Source organism: Pseudophryne corroboree, chromosome 1, assembly GCF_028390025.1.
Source record: "Pseudophryne corroboree isolate aPseCor3 chromosome 1, aPseCor3.hap2, whole genome shotgun sequence".
NCBI lineage: Eukaryota > Metazoa > Chordata > Amphibia > Anura > Myobatrachidae > Pseudophryne > Pseudophryne corroboree.
This window is the reverse complement of record NC_086444.1, coordinates 574,158,402-574,178,143: the sequence shown is the minus strand read 5'-3', so window position 1 is coordinate 574,178,143 and position 19,742 is coordinate 574,158,402. Positions and strand designations below refer to the sequence as shown.

At 46.2% G+C, this 19,742-nt stretch overlaps 2 protein-coding genes across 4 annotated transcripts in view; one reads left to right on the top strand and one right to left on the bottom strand.

The window, feature by feature from the left end:
- ACO1 (aconitase 1) overlaps positions 1-16,828 on the top strand; it is a 170,367-nt gene extending 153,539 nt beyond the window's left edge. For both annotated transcript variants that reach the window (XM_063914197.1, XM_063914198.1), the window contains exons 19-21: positions 8,364-8,486; positions 8,571-8,762; positions 15,382-16,828. In XM_063914197.1, coding sequence (XP_063770267.1) covers positions 8,364-8,486; positions 8,571-8,762; positions 15,382-15,501 — 435 coding nt within the window. In that variant the 3' untranslated portion in view covers positions 15,502-16,828. The remainder of the gene's footprint in view (positions 1-8,363; positions 8,487-8,570; positions 8,763-15,381) is intronic.
- A 1,076-nt stretch (positions 16,829-17,904) lies between these two features.
- Positions 17,905-19,742, bottom strand: part of RIGI (RNA sensor RIG-I) — a 289,257-nt gene continuing 287,419 nt past the window's right edge. For both annotated transcript variants that reach the window (XM_063914195.1, XM_063914196.1), the window contains exon 20: positions 17,905-18,911. In XM_063914195.1, coding sequence (XP_063770265.1) covers positions 18,603-18,911 — 309 coding nt within the window. In that variant the 3' untranslated portion in view covers positions 17,905-18,602. The remainder of the gene's footprint in view (positions 18,912-19,742) is intronic.

Genomic DNA, 19,742 nt, shown 5'->3' with positions numbered 1-19,742 from the left:
GATTAGGCACTAAGGGGGCGGGTTAGGCTTAGGAACTACTGGGGGGAGGTTAGGGTTAGGCTGTGAGTGGGAGGGTTATGGGTTGGGGAAGGGGGTTAGGGTACCCTCTGCACCCTTGTCGGCAGTGCTGCAATTGGAATGCTGATGTGTTTTCTCATTTCTAGCCTTATATCATGTAGCCCTGGCTCAGCTCACTTGTATAAGTGCTTTTGACCGAATCAGATGTTTTAGGCAGCTTGACATGATGATCCCAGAAGTAGCGGGTGCACCACAAGTAGCAGCAGTGCTTCGCGTTGTATTCTTGTAGATCCTTAGCTTGGTCTAGTTGGGAGTGGCGCTGGGAATATCAGGGCAAACTTACTGTAGACTACAGTAAATTTGCCCTGATATTCCCAGCACCACTCACAACTAGACCAAGCTAAGGATAATGTGGATCTTCTTCACAATGAGGTGTATATTGGGCACAGAGGCTGACTTCCACAATTGTGCTATAGCAGCGTTGGTGGATATCAAAATATGTCCCATTATATAAGCATCTCCACAAAGCAGCGGTTGGGTAGAATGGTGAAATAAAGCAAGCAAAGGGTCAGCAGGTACAGATACGTTTAGTACAGCATTTATAAGAGAAAATACTTCAGTCCAGAGTAGCCTCAAAAGGGGGCATTCCCAGAATATATGATAGATAGTCCCTATGGAGCCACAAGTCCTCCAGCAGTGGCGAGAGGAGGTGGGCAGTGCCCAGATCTGAGGGCAGGGACTCACTTTTCTAAAAGGTGAGGGTCCCCGGGGACGCGCTCCGCTGCAGCAATTCCTGGTTGTAAATTGACGGCGCTTCCTGCCTGTAAAGAGCAGAGGTGGAGCCTTACCACTACCAGTCCTCTGGCGGTGCTCCTTCCCCCTCCTGGTCACATGCAGCGGCTTCACACGGGGGCCGGGCAGAGTGTGAAGACGGCTCTGCTGCTGCTGTACAATGTGCTGCGGGCGGGAGGCGAGCGCTGGTGGTAAGAGCTATGGGGAAGGGTGAGCAGCCTAGTGGATGGCTGAAACAACCACTGAGGTCGGGCTATAAGCAGAAGTAGCGGCTGCACCACAGGTAGCAGCAGTGCCTGCACAATAGCTTCATGTTGTATTCTCATAGTTCTGTTTGAAACTGCCAATAGTGCTTACTCTTCATCAGCCTCCTCAATACATGTGAAGTGGTTTAAGTGGAGTGAATATAGGGAAAGTCGGGGGCAACTTACAATATATAGTGAGCCTGTGGATTTAGCTGTGTTGCATTCATATGGAGAAGAATCGGACTCTTGACTTGACATGATTTGGTTGTTTTTGGCTATTTAAGTTGGTGTTATACCTCCATTGTCTTTCTCTGTCTATGTTTTGCCCTCTTGTGTCATCCCTCTCTATAATTGTTTATATACATATATATATATATATATATATATATATAATATGCTCCGTTTCACGTTGTGTATTTTGTCTATGATGTTTTTTCTTGTGCCATTGTGAAGTTGGATATAATATTGACTATATGTCCTGCTTTGTCTTTGTTTAAACCAATAAAAATGTATTATGCAAAAAAAAAACAACATGGAGTTTGCTGCTAACTGAGCAGTTATTGGTTGGAGCCAGTGTAGCATGGGGAGAGCACATGGGAAAGCATGATGACTACATAAGTATCTGGGGCATCAGCCAGTAGAAGGGATGGAGGGAAGAGTGTGAGGGGGGTTTGTCCTGAATTTAAACACCCTGAAGAAGTTGTGTAACAGGCTACTTCCACTAGTAGTAAGGGGAATGAGCTACTCCAGAAACAGTAAGAGCAGGAGTGTAGCCAGACAAAAAGTTATTAGGAGAACAGAGTGTGTCATCTGTCGGCAGGACCATGGCTGCCAAATTGTTTTAGTTTTTATAGATTGTAGGGATGGGGCTTGTGAGAATCCAGCAATCATGGAACATCTTTGTACCAATAACATGATTGATTGGCAGCCATCTGGAAATTTGTCTGTAAAGGTCAAGCAAGTACTTCAGTTTAGGAAAGATTTTCTCTTCCATACCTAAAAGACAATCGGAGCTTAGAACGTTTTACTAAGTGACTGAGAAGTTAGTGTAGAAAGGAGGATAGGACTGGGCTGGTGACTAATAATTACTGGCAATGGCTGGAGAAGATCTTAAACTAGGAACATTCAGTGGGTGTAGAACAGGCATGTCCAAACTGCGGCCCTCCGGCTGTTGAGAAACTCATATCCTAGCATGCCCTGACACAGTTTTGCTGTCAGAGAATGCTAAAGCTGTGTCATGGCATGCTGGGATGTGTAGTTTCTCAACAGCTGGAGGGCCGCAGTTTGGACATGCCTGGTGTAGAACATAGAGGAGGCATGCAGTACAGCATATACCAGGGACAGAACTAGAGGGTCAGTAAGAAGGCTTGCTCATCAAAATGTGTGAACTATTTGATGTTGGAAGATAATAAAATTGGTTGTACCATTGCTTATGAATGGTTTGTTTTATCACGTACTGCACCTAGTAGACTAGTTATCAATCGTTTTCTCTGACGTCCTAGTGGATGCTGGGACTCCGTAAGGACCATGGGGAATAGCGGCTCCGCAGGAGACAGGGCACAAAATAAAAGCTTAAGGATCAGGTGGTGTGCACTGGCTCCTCCCCCTATGACCCTCCTCCAAGCCTCAGTTAGATTTTTGTGCCCGGCCGAGAAGGGTGCAATCTAGGTGGCTCTCCTGAGCTGCTTAGAATAAAAGTTTAGTTTAGGGGTTTTTTTTTTTTTTTCAGTGAGTCCTGCTGGCAACAGGCTCACTGCATCGTGGGACTAAGGGGAGAAGAAACGGACTCACCTGAGTGCAGAGTGGATCGGGTTTCTTAGGCTACTGGACATTAGCTCCAGAGGGACGATCACAGGTTCAGCCTGGATGGGTCACCGGAGCCGCGCCGCCGTCCCCCTTACAGAGCCAGAAGAGACGAAGAGGTCCGGTGAAATCGGCGGCAGAAGACATCCTGTCTTCAGACTAAGGTAGCGCACAGCACCGCAGCTGTGCGCCATTGCTCTCAGCACACTTCACACTCCGGTCACTGAGGGTGCAGGGCGCTGGGGGGGAGCGCCCTGAGACGCAATATAACAGTATATACCTTAGGTGGCAAAAAGAATACATCACATATAGCTCCTGGGCTATATGGATGTATTTTAACCCCTGCCATTTTTACACAAAAAAGCGGGAGATAAGGACGTCGTGAAGGGGCGGAGCCTATCTCCTCAGCACACAAGCGCCATTTTCCCTCACAGGAAGGACGGCTCCCTGACTCTCCCCTGCAGTCCTGCTTCAGAATCAGGGTAAAAAAGAGAAGGGGGGCATTTTTTGGCAGCAAATAACGATAATAACAGCAGCTATAAGGGAATAACACTTATATAAGGTTATCCCTGTATATATATATATATAGCGCTGGGTGTGTGCTGGCAGACTCTCCCTCTGTCTCTCCAAAGGGCTAAGTGGGGTCCTGTCCTCTATCAGAGCATTCCCGGTGTGTGTGCTGTGTGTCGGTACGCGTGTGTCGACATGTATGAGGAGGAAAATTATGTGGAGGCGGAGCAGTTGCCTGTGTTGGTGATGTCACCCCCTAGGGAGTCGACACCTGACTGGATGATTGTATTTAAACAATTAAGTGATAATGTCAGCAATTTGCAAAAAAACTGTTGACGACATGAGACAGCCGGCAAATCAATTAGTGCCTGTCCAGGCGTCTCAGACACCGTCAGGGGCGCTAAAACGCCCGTTACCTCAGTGGGTCGACACAGACCCTGACACAGATACTGAGTCTAGTGTCGACGGTGACGAGACAAACGTAATGTCCAGTAGGGCCACACGTTACATGATCACGGCAATGAAAGAGGCATTGAACCTTTCTGACACTACAAGTACCACAAAGAAGGGTATTATGTGGGGTGTGAAAAAACTACCAATAGTTTTTCCTGAGTCAGAGGAAATAAATGAGGTGTGTGATAAAGCGTGGGTTTCCCCCGATAAAAAACAGCTAATTTCTAAAAAATTATTAGCATTATATCCCTTCCCGCCAGAGGTTAGGGCGCGTTGGGAAACACCCCCTAGGGTAGATAAGGCGCTCACACGTTTATCTAAACAAGTAGCGTTACCGTCTCCTGATACGGCCACCCTCAAAGAACCAGCTGATAGAAGGCTGGAAAATATCCTAAAAAGTATATACACACATACTGGTGTTATACTGCGACCAGCAATCGCCTCAGCCTGGATGTGCAGTGCTGGAGTCGCATGGTCGGATTCCCTGACTGAGAATATTGATACCCTGGATAGGGACAATATTTTGTTAACTATAGAACATTTAAAGGATGCATTACTATATATGCGTGATGCACAGAGGGATATTTGCACCCTGGCATCAAGAGTAAGTGCTATGTCCATCTCTGCCAGAAGAGCGTTATGGACGCGACAGTGGTCAGGGGATGCGGATTCCAAACGGCACATGGAAGTATTGCCGTATAAAGGGGAGGAGTTATTTGGGGCTGGTCTATCGGACCTGGTGGCCACGGCAACGGCTGGAAAATCCACCTTTTTACCCCAGGTCACTTCACATCAGCAGAAAAAGACACCGTCTTTTCAAACTCAGTCCTTTCGTTCCCATAAGTACAAGCGAGCAAAAGGCCACTCCTTTCTGCCCCGGGGCAGAGGAAGAGGAAAAAGACTGCACCATGCAGCCGCTTCCCAGGAGCAGAAGCCCTCCCCTGCTTCTGCCAAGTCTTCAGCATGACGCTGGGGCTTTACAAGCAGACTCGGATATGGTGGGGGCCCGTCTCAAGAATTTCAACGCGCAGTGGGCTCACTCGCAAGTGGATCCCTGGATTTTACAGGTAGTATCGCAGGGGTACAAACTGGAATTCGAGGCGTTTCCCCCTCGTCGGTTCCTGAAGTCTGCTTTACCAAAGTCTCCCTCCGACAGGGAGGCAGTTTTGGAAGCCATTCACAAGCTGTATTCCCAGCAGGTGATAATCAAGGTACCCCTTCTGCAACAAGGAAAGGGGTATTATTCCACGCTGTTTGTGGTACCGAAGCCGGACGGCTCGGTGAGACCAATTTTAAATCTGAAATCCTTGAACACTTACATAAAAAGGTTCAAATTCAAGATGGAGTCACTCAGAGCAGTGATAGCGAACCTGGAAGAAGGGGACTATATGGTGTCTCTGGACATCAAAGATGCTTATCTCCACGTCCCAATATACCCTTCTCACCAAGGGTACCTCAGGTTTGTAGTACAAAACTGTCATTATCAGTTTCAGACGCTGCCGTTTGGATTGTCCACGGCACCTCGGGTCTTTACCAAGGTAATGGCCGAAATGATGATTCTTCTACGAAGAAAAGGCATTTTAATTATCCCTTACTTGGACGATCTCCTGATAAGGGCAAGATCCAGGGAACAGTTAGAAGTCGGAGTAGCACTATCTCAGGTAGTGTTACGTCAGCACGGGTGGATTCTAAATATTCCAAAATCGCAGCTGATTCCAACGACACGTCTACTGTTCCTAGGAATGATTCTGGACACAGTCCAGAAGAAGGTGTTTCTCCCGGAGGAGAAGGCCAGGGAGTTATCCGAGCTAGTCAGGAACCTCCTAAAACCAGGCCAGGTCTCAGTGCATCAGTGCACGAGGGTCCTGGGAAAAATGGTGGCTTCTTACGAAGCGATTCCATTCGGAAGATTCCATGCAAGAACGTTTCAGTGGGATCTACTGGACAAATGGTCCGGATCGCATCTGCAGATGCATCAGCGGATAACCCTGTCGCCAAGGACAAGGGTGTCTCTCCTGTGGTGGCTGCAGAGTGCTCATCTACTAGAGGGCCGCAGATTTGGCATTCAGGATTGGATCCTGGTAACCACGGATGCCAGCCTGAGAGGCTGGGGAGCAGTCACACAGGGAAGGAATTTCCAGGGCTTGTGGTCAAGCATGGAAACATCTCTTCATATAAACATTCTGGAACTAAGGGCCATTTACAATGCCCTAAGTCAAGCAAAACCTCTGCTTCAGGGTCAGGCGGTGTTGATCCAATCGGACAACATCACGTCAGTCGCCCACGTAAACAGACAGGGCGGCACGAGAAGCAGGAGGGCAATGGCAGAAGCTGCAAGGATTCTTCGCTGGGCGGAAAATCATGTGATAGCACTGTCAGCAGTGTTCATTCCGGGAGTGGACAACTGGGAAGCAGACTTCCTCAGCAGACACGACCTTCACCCGGGAGAGTGGGGACTTCACCCAGAAGTCTTCCACCTGATTGTAAACCGTTGGGAAAAACCAAAGGTGGACATGATGGCGTCACGTCTAAACAAAAAACTGGACAGATATTGCGCCAGGTCAAGGGACCCTCAGGCAATAGCAGTGGACGCTCTGGTAACGCCGTGGGTGTACCAGTCAGTGTATGTGTTCCCTCCTCTGCCTCTCATACCAAAAGTACTGAGAATCATAAGAAGGAGAGGAGTAAGAACTATACTCGTGGTTCCGGATTGGCCAAGAAGGACTTGGTACCCGGAACTTCAAGAGATGCTCGCGGACGAACCGTGGCCTCTACCTCTAAGAAAGGACCTGCTACTGCAGGGGCCTTGTCTGTTCCAAGACTTACCGCGGCTGCGTTTGACGGCATGGCGGTTGAACGCCGGATCCTGAGGGAAAAAGGCATTCCAGAAGAAGTCATCCCTACTCTGGTCAAAGCCAGGAAGGACGTAACCGCAAAACATTATCACCGCATTTAGCGTAAATATGTTGCGTGGTGTGAGGCCAAGAAGGCCCCTACAGAGGAATTTCAACTGGGTCGTTTCCTTCATTTCCTGCAAACAGGACTGTCTATGGGCCTAAAATTAGGGTCCATTAAGGTTCAAATTTCGGCCCTGTCGATTTTCTTCCAGAAAGAACTGGCTTCAGTACCTGAAGTTCAGACATTTGTAAAAGGGGTGCTGCACATACAGCCTCCTTTTGTGCCTCCAGTGGCACCTTGGGATCTCAATGTGGTGTTGAGTTTTCTAAAGTCACATTGGTTTGAACCACTTTCCACTGTGGACTTAAAATATCTCACATGGAAGGTGTCGATGCTGTTAGCCTTGGCTTCAGCCAGGCGTGTGTCAGAATTGGCGGCTTTATCATATAAAAGCCCTTACTTAATTTTTCATTCTGACAGGGCGGAATTGAGGACTCGTCCTCAATTTCTACCTAAGGTGGTTTCTGCATTTCACATGAACCAACCTATTGTGGTACCTGCGGCTACCAGGGACTTAGAGGACTCTAAGTTGCTTGACGTTGTCAGGGCCTTGAAAATATATGTTTCCAGGACGGCTGGAGTCAGAAAATCTGACTCGCTGTTTATCCTGTATGCACCCAACAAGCTGGGTGCTCCTGCTTCTAAGCAGACGATTGCTCGTTGGATTTGTAGTACAATTCAGCTTGCACATTCTGTGGCAGGATTGCCACAGCCAAAATCAGTAAAAGCCCATTCCACAAGGAAAGTGGGCTCATCTTGGGCGGCTGCCCGAGGGGTCTCGGCTTTACAACTTTGCCGAGCAGCTACTTGGTCAGGGGCAAACACGTTTGCTAAATTCTACAAATTTGATACCCTGGCTGAGGAGGACCTGGAGTTCTCTCATTCGGTGCTGCAGAGTCATCCGCACTCTCCCGCCCGTTTGGGAGCTTTGGTATAATCCCCATGGTCCTTACGGAGTCCCAGCATCCACTAGGACGTCAGAGAAAATAAGATTTTACTTACCGATAAATCTATTTCTCGTAGTCCGTAGTGGATGCTGGGCGCCCATCCCTAGTGCGGATTGTCTGCAATACTTGTATATAGTTATTGTTACAAAAATTCGGGTTATTATTGTTGTGAGCCATCTTTTCAGAGGCTCCTTTGCGTTTATCATACTGTTAACTGGGTTCAGATCACAAGTTGTACGGTGTGATTGGTGTGGCTGGTATGAGTCTTACCCGGGATTCAATATCCTTCCTTATTATGTACGCTCGTCCGGGCACAGTATCCTAACTGAGGCTTGGAGGAGGGTCATAGGGGGAGGAGCCAGTGCACACCACCTGATCCTTAAGCTTTTATTTTGTGCCCTGTCTCCTGCGGAGCCGCTATTCCCCATGGTCCTTACGGAGTCCCAGCATCCACTACGGACTACGAGAAATAGATTTATCGGTAAGTAAAATCTTATTTTTCATTTCATGGCATGACATGTTTTCCTGTTTAGTCCGTATAAAACACAAATGATGTTGGTGGGATATGTTCTTGCATATATTCATGCATCTCCATACGACAAAGGTAAAACTTTATGGATCTGTTTTGGATTTTTAGCTTGATATTTTTGATGCAGCTGAAAAATACCAGCAAGCTGGCCACAATTTAATCATCGTTACTGGCAAGGAATATGGATCTGGGAGCTCCAGAGACTGGGCTGCAAAAGGACCCTTCTTACAGGTAATTGTTGCATGGCTGACGAGGGCAAGTGTAGGTAAAAGGTTGAATGCTTGCAAAAATGTTTTGCCGTTTTGTTTTATGCAGGGAATTAAGGCTGTCCTCGCTGAGAGCTATGAGCGTATTCACCGCAGTAACCTTGTAGGAATGGGGATAATCCCCCTGCAGTATTTGCCAGGAGAAACCGCAGAGGCATTGGGGCTCACTGGGAAAGAGTGTTACACCATTCTCATCCCTGAAGATAAAGATCTCAAACCAGGCATGAATGTCCAGATAAAGGTAAGGGCACATCTAAACAAGTGTGCTGGTATGATTTTACATTGTAAATAAGAATCCAGTGTCCGTTTTGTAGTGTCCTACAAGCGTTTTATGCAAACTTTTTGTTTGAATGTAACTATTTTTCTTTGATCAAAATGGGAACTGATATAGTTACAGCACCAGTGGGAACAGAAAACTGGTCTCTCCACTAAATATCCTAGGTATTCTGTAGCAGGATGAATGGCGTTGAAGTAGACTGGACCCTCCAAGGTCCTTTGTGCGGATCCTGCTTTCCTCAGGCTGGGTACACACTAGGTGATATATTGGCTGTTTAAACGAACGGACAATGTATCACTAGTGGGTCAGCTGGTATATACACCTTATACGTATGTGAACGGTGTCATTCAGACATTGCGTTGGCTGTGCAGCACAGCCTTTGGCCTTGAAGATATATATCCATGCATCTGTCTGTGTGTCCGGGCGGACTTGCTGCAGAAACTGACGACACAAAATTTGCCTGCCCAGCCGTATGTACGACCGAGGTTTCGAGTGGCCGACTGGTAAGTGTGTATTTCTCTAACGTCCTAAGTGGATGCTGGGGACTCAGTCAGGACCATGGGGAATAGCGGCTCCGCAGGAGACAGGGCACAAAAATAAAGCTTTAGGATTAGGTGGTGTGTACTGGCTCCTCCCCCTATGACCCTCCTCCAAGCCTCAGTTAGGTTTTTGTGCCCGTCCGAGCAGGGTGCAATCTAGGTGGCTCTCTTAAAGAGCTGCTTAGAAAAAGTTTTTTAGGTTTTTTATTTTCAGTGAGTCCTGCTGGCAACAGGCTCACTGCATCGAGGGACTTAGGGGAGAGAATTTCAACTCACCTGCGTGCAGGATGGATTGGATTCTTAGGCTACTGGACACCATTAGCTCCAGAGGGATTCGGAACACAGGTCTCACCCTGGGGTTCGTCCCGGAGCCGCGCCGCCGACCCCCCTTACAGATGCTGAAGATTGAAGGTCCGGAAACAGGCGGCAGAAGGCTCTTCAGTCTTCATGAAGGTAGCGCACAGCACTGCAGCTGTGCGCCATTGTTGTCACACACTTCACACCAAGCGGTCACGGAGGGTGCAGGGCGCTGCTGGGGGCGCCCTGGGCAGCAATATTTTAATACCTTATGGCAAAAGAATACATCACATATAGCCATTAAGGCTATATGTATGTATTTAACCCATGCCAGTTATCTAAAACTACGGGAGGAAAGCCCGCCGAAATAGGGGGCGGGGCTTATTCTCCTCAGCACACAGCGCCATTTTCCTGCTCAGCTCCGCTGTGAGGAAGGCTCCCAGGACTCTCCCCTGCACTGCACTACAGAAACAGGGTAAAACAGAGAGGGGGGGCATTTTTTGGCGATATATTGGATATATTTAAGCTGCTATAAGGAACAACACTTATATAAGGTTGTTCCCATATATATTATAGCGCTTGGGTGTGTGCTGGCAAACTCTCCCTCTGTCTCCCCAAAGGGCTAGTGGGGTCCTGTCTTCGATAAGAGCATTCCCTGTGTGTCTGCTGTGTGTCGGTACGTGTGTGTCGACATGTATGAGGACGATGTTGGCGTGGAGGCAGAGCAATTGCCGATAATGGTGATGTCACCCCCCAGGGAGTCGACACCGGAATGGATGGCTTTGTTTATGGAATTACGTGATAATATCAGCACATTACAAAAATCAGTTGACGACATGAGACGGCCGGCAAACCAGTTAGTACCTGCCCAGGCGTCTCAGACACCGTCAGGGGCTGTAAAGCGCCCTTTACCTCAGTCGGTCGACACAGACCCAGACCCAGACACTGAATCTAGTGTCGACGGTGATGAAACAAACGTATTTTCAAGTAGGGCCACACGTTATATGATCACGGCAATGAAGGAGGCTTTGCATATCTCTGATGCTGCAAGTACCACAAAAAGGGGTATTATGTGGGGGGTGAAAAAACTACCTGTAGTTTTTCCTGAATCAGAGGAATTAAATGATGTATGTGATGAAGCGTGGGTTAACCCAGATAGAAAAATGCTAATTTCAAAAAAGTTATTAGCATTATACCCTTTACCGCCAGAGGTTAGGGCGCGCTGGGAAACACCCCCTAGGGTGGATAAGGCGCTCACACGCTTATCAAAACAAGTGGCGTTACCGTCTCCTGATACGGCCGCCCTCAAGGATCCAGCGGATAGGAGACTGGAAACTACCCTAAAAAGTATATACACACATACTGGTGTTATACTGCGACCAGCCATCGCCTCAGCCTGGATGTGCAGTGCTGGGGTCGTCTGGTTGGATTCCCTGACTGAAAATATTGATACCCTGGATAGGGACAGTATTTTATTGACTATAGAGCAATTAAAGGATGCTTTCCTTTATATGCGAGATGCGCAGAGAGATATTTGCACTCTGGCATCGAGAGTAAATGCGATGTCCATATCTGCCAGAAGGAGTTTATGGACGCGACAGTGGTCAGGTGATGCGGATTCCAAACGACATATGGAAGTATTGCCGTATAAAGGGGAGGAATTATTTGGCGTCGGTCTATCGGATCTGGTGGCCACGGCAACTGCCGGAAAATCCACTTTTTTACCTCAGACCCCCTCCCAACAGAAAAAGACACCGTCTTTTCAGCCGCAGTCCTTTCGGTCCTATAAGAACAAGCGGATAAAAGGACAGTCATATCTGCCTCGGGGCAGAGGAAGGGGTAAGAGAGGGCAGCAAGCAGCCCCTGCCCAGGAACAGAAGCCCTCCCAGGGTTCTGCAAAGCCCTCAGCATGACGCTGGGGCCTTACAAGCGGACTCGGGAGCGGTGGGGGGTCGACTCAAGAATTTCAGCGCACAGTGGGCTTGCTCACAGGTGGACCCCTGGATTCTGCAGGTAGTATCTCAGGGTTACAGGTTGGAATTCGAGAAGTCTCCCCCTCGCCGGTTCCTAAAGTCTGCTTTGCCAACGTCTCCCTCAGACAGGGTGACGGTATTGGAAGCCATTCACAAGCTGTTTTCTCAGCAGGTGATAGTCAAGGTACCCCTCCTACAACAGGGAAAGGGGTATTACTCCACGCTATTTGTGGTACCGAAGCCGGACGGCTCGGTAAGACCTATTCTAAATCTGAAATCTTTGAACCTGTACATACAAAAATTCAAGTTCAAGATGGAGTCACTCAGAGCAGTGATAGCGAATCTGGAAGAAGGGGACTTTATGGTGTCCCTGGACATAAAGGATGCTTACCTGCATGTCCCAATTTGCCCTTCACATCAAGGGTACCTCAGGTTCGTGGTGCAAAACTGTCATTATCAGTTTCAGACGCTGCCGTTTGGATTGTCCACGGCACCTCGGGTCTTTACCAAGGTAATGGCCGAAATGATGATCCTTCTACGAAGAAGAGGCGTATTAATTATCCCTTACTTGGACGATCTCCTGATAAGGGCAAGGTCCAGAGAACAGCTGGAAGACGGAGTAGCACTAACCCAACTAGTGCTGCAACAACAAGGGTGGATTCGGAATTTTCCAAAATCTCAGTTGACCCCGACGACACGTCTGCTGTTCCTGGGAATGATTCTGGACACGGTTCAGAAAAAGGTGTTTCTTCCGGAGGAGAAAGCCAGGGAGTTATCCGAACTTGTCAGGAACCTCCTAAAACCAGGGACAGTGTCTGTGCATCAATGCACAAGAGTCCTGGGAAAGATGGTGGCTTCTTACGAAGCGATTCCATTCGGCAGATTCCACGCACGAACTTTTCAGTGGGATCTGCTGGACAAATGGTCCGGATCGCATCTGCAGATGCATCAGCGGATAACCTTATCGCCACGGACAAGGGTGTCTCTTCTGTGGTGGTTGCAGAGTGCTCATCTGTTAGAGGGCCGCAGATTCGGCATACAGGACTGGGTCCTGGTGACCACGGATGCCAGTCTGAGAGGCTGGGGAGCGGTCACACAGGGAAGAAACTTCCAGGGAGTATGGTCAAGCCTGGAGATGTCTCTTCACATAAATATACTGGAGCTAAGAGCGATTTACAATGCTCTAAGTCTGGCAAAACCCCTGCTTCAGGGTCAGCCGGTGTTGATCCAGTCGGACAACATCACGGCAGTCGCCCACGTAAACAGACAGGGCGGCACAAGAAGCAGGACAGCAATGGCAGAAGCTGCAAGGATTCTTCGCTGGGCGGAAGATCATGTGATAGCACTGTCAGCAGTATTTATTCCGGGAGTGGACAACTGGGAAGCAGACTTCCTCAGCAGACACGATCTACACCCGGGAGAGTGGGGACTTCATCCAGAAGTCTTCCACATGATTGTGAACCGTTGGGAAAAACCAATGGTGGATATGATGGCGTCCCGCCTCAACAAAAAACTGGACAGGTATTGCGCCAGGTCAAGAGATCCTCAGGCAATAGCTGTGGACGCTCTGGTAACACCGTGGGTGTTCCAGTCAGTGTATGTGTTCTCTCCTCTGCCTCTCATACCAAAAGTACTGAGAATTATACGGCAAAAGGGAGTAAGAACGATACTAGTGGCTCCGGATTGGCCAAGAAGAACTTGGTACCCGGAACTTCAAGAGATGCTCACGGAGGATCCGTGGCCTCTACCTCTAAGACGGGACCTGCTTCAGCAGGGACCGTGTCTATTCCAAGACTTACCGCGGCTGCGTTTGACGGCATGGCGGTTGAACGCCGAATTCTAAGGGAAAAAGGCATTCCGGAAGAGGTCATTCCTACACTGGTAAAAGCCAGGAAGGAGGTGACTGCACAACATTATCACCGCATTTGGAGAAAATATGTTGCGTGGTGTGAGGCCAGGAAGGCCCCCACGGAGGAATTTCAACTGGGTCGATTCCTACATTTCCTGCAAACAGGATTGTCTATGGGCCTCAAATTGGGGTCCATTAAGGTTCAAATTTCGGCCCTGTCGATTTTCTTCCAGAAAGAATTGGCTTCAGTTCCTGAAGTCCAGACTTTTGTAAAAGGAGTACTACATATACAGCCCCCGGTTGTGCCCCCAGTGGCACCGTGGGATCTTAATGTAGTCTTGGATTTTCTCAAATCCCATTGGTTTGAGCCGCTCAAATCGGTGGAGTTGAAGTATCTTACATGGAAAGTAACCATGCTATTGGCCCTGGCTTCAGCCAGGAGAGTATCAGAATTGGCGGCCTTATCATATAAGAGCCCATATCTGATTTTCCATACGGACAGGGCAGAACTGCGGACGCGTCCTCATTTTCTGCCTAAGGTGGTGTCAGCGTTTCACCTGAACCAGCCTATTGTGGTGCCTGCGGCTACTAACGAGTTGGAGGATTCCAAGTTGTTGGACGTGGTCCGGGCATTGAAAATATATATTTCAAGAACGGCGGGAGTCAGAAAGTCTGACTCACTGTTTATATTGTATGCACCCAACAAGATGGGTGCTCCTGCTTCTAAGCAGACGATTGCTCGTTGGATTTGTAGCACAATTCAACTTGCACATTCTGTGGCAGGCTTGCCACAACCTAAATCTGTCAAGGCCCATTCCACAAGGAAAGTGGGCTCATCCTGGGCGGCTGCCCGGGGAGTCTCGGCATTACAACTCTGCCGAGCTGCTACTTGGTCAGGGGCAAACACGTTTGCAAAATTCTACAAATTTGATACCCTGGCTGAGGAGGACCTTGAGTTCTCTCATTCGGTGCTGCAGAGTCATCCGCACTCTCCCGCCCGTTTGGGAGCTTTGGTATAATCCCCATGGTCCTGACGGAGTCCCCAGCATCCACTTAGGACGTTAGAGAAAATAAGAATTTACTTACCGATAATTCTATTTCTCGTAGTCCGTAGTGGATGCTGGGCGCCCATCCCAAGTGCGGATTGTCTGCAATACTTGTACATAGTTATTGTTACAAAAAAATCGGGTTGTTATTTGTTGTGAGCCGTCTGTTCAGAGGCTCCTACGTTTGTCATACTGTTAACTGGGTTCAGATCACAAGTTATACGGTGTGATTGGTGTGGCTGGTATGAGTCTTACCCGGGGTTCAATATCCTTCCTTATTGTGTACGCTCGTCCGGGCACAGTATCCTAACTGAGGCTTGGAGGAGGGTCATAGGGGGAGGAGCCAGTACACACCACCTAATCCTAAAGCTTTATTTTTGTGCCCTGTCTCCTGCGGAGCCGCTATTCCCCATGGTCCTGACGGAGTCCCCAGCATCCACTACGGACTACGAGAAATAGAATTATCGGTAAGTAAATTCTTATTTTTTATCTGCATCGCCCTCTCTGTCACAATGGCGGGTCCGCAGACATCTCGTTCCAGTGTGTACCGAGCATTAGAAGCCACTACCTAGTGAAGTAAGGCATATCATCTCATACTGGGGATGGGCAATAGACACTTGTTTAAAATGCTGATATATTAGTACAGATGTCAAGCTGTCATTTTGAAGGTTAGAGGACAGTGCATGTGGCCTCTGAAATGCATCCGCTTGCCTATCACTGCCTTATACTGTACCTGAATGCTTATTCATGTTATCTGACATGCTTCCCTGCTGTGCTAAACGTGGCTAAAAATATTGTATTGCTTATTTATAATTGGACTGGTCTAGTTTCCTACCTACAAGGCATATTTACAACAGAATGTCTTTGTTCCCACAACAGCTGGATACCGGAAAGACTTTTGAAGCCATCATGAGATTTGACACGGATGTTGAGCTCACTTATTACCGCAATGGAGGCATCTTGAACTACATGATCCGTAAAATGGCCAACTGTAGTTAAAAGATAAAAAGATCCAGTATATGTCCAATGGCTAGGAAGTGTGCCGATCAAACACGTTCTCAGCTGTTCTCAACCTGTCTGCATCATTACAATGTGGGACATGCATCTGCAGTAGCCAGGATCTGCCACTAGAGGTCTGCTTTAGGTTGCACTATGTTGAATGTCTCTTTAACTGGAAGTAGGAAATGCATACATTGCCATTTATCTGCAGGTTTCCCGCATAGCAGTGACTGAAGATGCATTTGTGATCAGATAAAAAGACCTAATTCAACTTTAATAATTAGACACATTTTCAGAGACAACAGAAGTTTTCCATTAAAAGATTCATTTTACCAGCCGCACCATTACGACTCAGCTATAGCCATTGGTCTGGATTAGTTCTGCACTTCATGTGCTCCACATATGGATATGCTGCCTAATAGAAGTCCTGTAAGAATGCAGATAGCAGGGCCTTCCTCCAGCCATGCTGTAGTGATACAAGCGTACGTGAATGGGAAGGGCTGATGCTGCACTAGCATGCTTGTTCCACTTAGCTAAAGCCAGGCCACTCCATCTACTGCTATGCTAGGAAGCTGGTACGTTGTCATGGGGTCGATCCTATTCGCTGTAAATTGCAGTTGCAAACCAATCTCATCCCATAAGATCATCCCCATCTTGACTCAGTTACTAGTTTTCCTTATTGCTGGTAGTGGACATCATTTATTGGGGTCTATTCATGAAGCAGTGAACAAAGTGGTGAAGTTGCCCATGGCAACCAATCAGTGTTGAGGTAAGATTTATAAAGTGCAGTCTATAAAATTATACGTAGCAGCTGATTGGTTGCCATGGGCAACTTCTCCACTGACTCACTTCCACACTTTTCACTGCTTCGTAAATAGACCCCTAAGACCTTTTAGACCGTAGTGCTCATTTACTAACATTACATTGACAGCAATATTTGTATTTACCTAAAGCAATTAGTTGTCTTTTGCCTGTCTACTGTAAGATAGAAGTGACTGTCTTGTTGCGTGGATTCAGAGCACCTTAATGCATTGTTATCAAATGAGCCTTATTGTGTAAGCAGCGTCATGTGCCATTAATGTTCAGACAGAACAATTACAGCGTGCTGAAGTGACCACGGTAGAGCTTATCCTAAGGCTGAAAGCCATTACTCAATGAACAAGGCCTAAATCTTTAAATTCTACTTGAAAATGAATGATAGAGCGAACATTTTGAGATTACTTTTCTATACACCAACTGCATATTTTCCCTTTATGTTTGTTTTTTCTGTTGTCATCCAAAATAATTTGTTTAGAATTAACAAAAGAAATAAATATATTTAAAAGTTGTGGATTCTGCAGAATCTTTTTTGTTAATGAAAAAGAAAATTTGGGGGCTCCTACCACATTGGCGCCTAAAAGCTGCCCTGAACTACGTCCCCTCCTAAAGTGTCACCACACTTTCAAATGGATAATCGATATATAGAAGTTGGAAGGGATATGGCTCTTGGCGCTATTTATACAATATTCAGCATTTTACATATATAAAATCAACAATACATTCCTCTTAGTGTATTCCAGGGTGTTCCTTTCCTTCTTTCAAAATTCATCCAATGGTGTTTCCCAGTGATGCAAACGATATGAAAAATAAAAAATACGTGTGTAGAACAGTCTCAAATTGTCAAGAGATTTCTTTTTTCAGTTCACTAGACGAAATTCTCCAAATAAGTGATAGAACGTGACGTGGGCGTACCCCAACTCACACTGTTCAACGAAATGCTGTGTTAAAGTTAGCTTACCCCACTCACTAAATTTGTAGAGTGGAGGAAACTCATAAAGGTATCTTTATCTTCTAAAATATGTGCAAGTAGGGTACGCATCTGCACATATTTTAGAAGATAAAGATACCTTTATGAGTTTCCTCCACTCTACAAATTTAGTGAGTGGGGTACGCTAACTTTAACACAGCAATATTGGTGGTTTAGGTGGTGGAAAAAGTAAAAAGATACCTTTATATACATAGCATTTCGTTGAACAGTGTGAGTTGGGGTACGACCACGTCACGTTCTATCACTTATTTGGAGAATTTCGTCTAGTGAACTGAAAAAAGAGATCTCTTGACAATTTGAGACTGTTCTACACATGTATTATTTTTTATTTTTCATATCGTTTGCATCACTGGGAAACACCATTGGATGAATTTTGAAAGAAGGAAAGGAACACCCTGGAATACACTAAGAGGAATGTATTGTTGATTTTATATATGTATATATGTAAAATGCTGAATATTGTATAAATAGCGCCAAGAGCCATATCCCTTCCAACTTCTATATATCAATTATCTTTTTTGTTAATGTTTGTTTGAAATTTAGATTCTGCTTTTCATATACCAAGAGTATTCATTGAAATCACACAATTGACATGCTCAGATTCCATATTCATTTATTAAGTATTATGATATAATGAAAGTGTATTTATGCTATAAGTATTTAATCAACATATTTATCTGACTGTACACTGAATATTGATAAACATTTGGTGTTTTCTCACTCAAGAGTATAGAACTTATATTATTATCATCACACATTATTTTCCCATAATTGTGAATGCATTCTCATTTCACCAGAATCTGCGGTTTCTCAAAGGCCTAATTGAGATTGAACTGGCAAACTGTGTGCAGAAGGGTCAGTATTGTTATGGCTGCTATATTCAACATATCCAGATTTCTTTAGCATACTGGCATGGATGTTTTTTTATCTTCTTGCAGCATAATGTTGCATTGAATCAACTTTCCCGGTTGCTTGAGATTGAATCCAGAAAGAAGTTCAACCCACAAACCCAGCACATGCTCATTAAAACAATTTATAAAATAACTTGTCCTGGTTTCTTCTAGAAGATCCCAGGAAATTGACACGTTCTACTAGATCAGTAAACTGGCTGGTGTAGCTCCCCAGTCATCTGTCCAAGTAGACCTATAATTATTGATTTAGATGTATATACAGCTGTGTTTCTGATGAGAAGGCTTCCGTCAGTCTGGCTACCATCAGTGGATACCAATATAACATTAGGTTGCCAGTAAAGTACAAATCTACCATATTTCACCACTGTGGTGTTATTTTGTCTTCACTCTGCGTTAGCAGAGAAGGATTCTTGTATTTCTTCTTGTTTAAATTCCTTCATTTTAAAATCAACTTCCACCCACTTCCTGTAATACTTCTGAGTCCCATCAGCATTTTGTACCACAAACTTTTCAATTTTGATAAGTGGTATGTTTGAGAAGGTGAGATAGTTGCCCGAGACTCCCCAGTCCTCTCCGCATTTGCAGAAAATTTTATACAGCTTCTTGTAGCCCATAAATGCATGTGGCTTTGAATGTGGTTTGGTATTAAATCTGTCCTTGAAGTCTCTGGTAATAACAGTGTGATGGGAAACCTGTTTTAAAAAAAGAAATAAAGTTGATGGTAAGTTTTCAAAGTTGGTTCAAGCTTTGCAATTAAAACAACCCCTAAAATTCAAATTACTTTTTTACGCAAGTTACTTTTTTCGTCTATAGAAGATGAAGAGATGTACGAAACGGTCACAGTCTCATTTTACTTTTATACAGGTATTTATTACACATTGGAATATTGGAACAAGGTTTGTTTAGTGAAGGGAATTTGTGTTTTTATTATTCTTGCAATATATTTTTCCAGCACACACAGACCCAGCTTATGCTTGCAGATGTGTTACCAGCAAGTCAGTGTTCATTAGGAATACTTAAATTATTTCAGAAGTTGCCTCTGATTTTGTGACCTGTATAAAAGTACTCCGCTTTTGGCCCTCATTCCGAGTTGATCACTCGCTAGCTACTTTTAGCAGCCATGTAAACGCATAGTCGGCGCCCACAGGGGAGTGTATTTTCGCTTTGCAAGTGTGCGATCGCATGTGCAGCCGAGCGGGCCAAAAAAGTTTTTTGCAGTTTCAGAGTAGCTCTGGATTCACTCAGCCCTTGCGATCACTTCAACCTGTCCGGTCCCGGAATAGACGTCAGACACCCACCCTGCAAACGCCTGGACACGCCTGCGTTTTCCCTACCACTCCCAGAAAACGGTCAGTTGACACCCATAAACGCCTTCTTCCTGTCAATCTCCTTGCGATCACCCGTGCGAATGGATTTGTCGCTAGAAGCATTGCCCAGCAACGATGCTGTTTGTACCCGTACGATGCGTGTGCGCATTGCGGTGCATGCGCAGTAGTAACCTGAGCGCTGCGAAAATCGGCAGC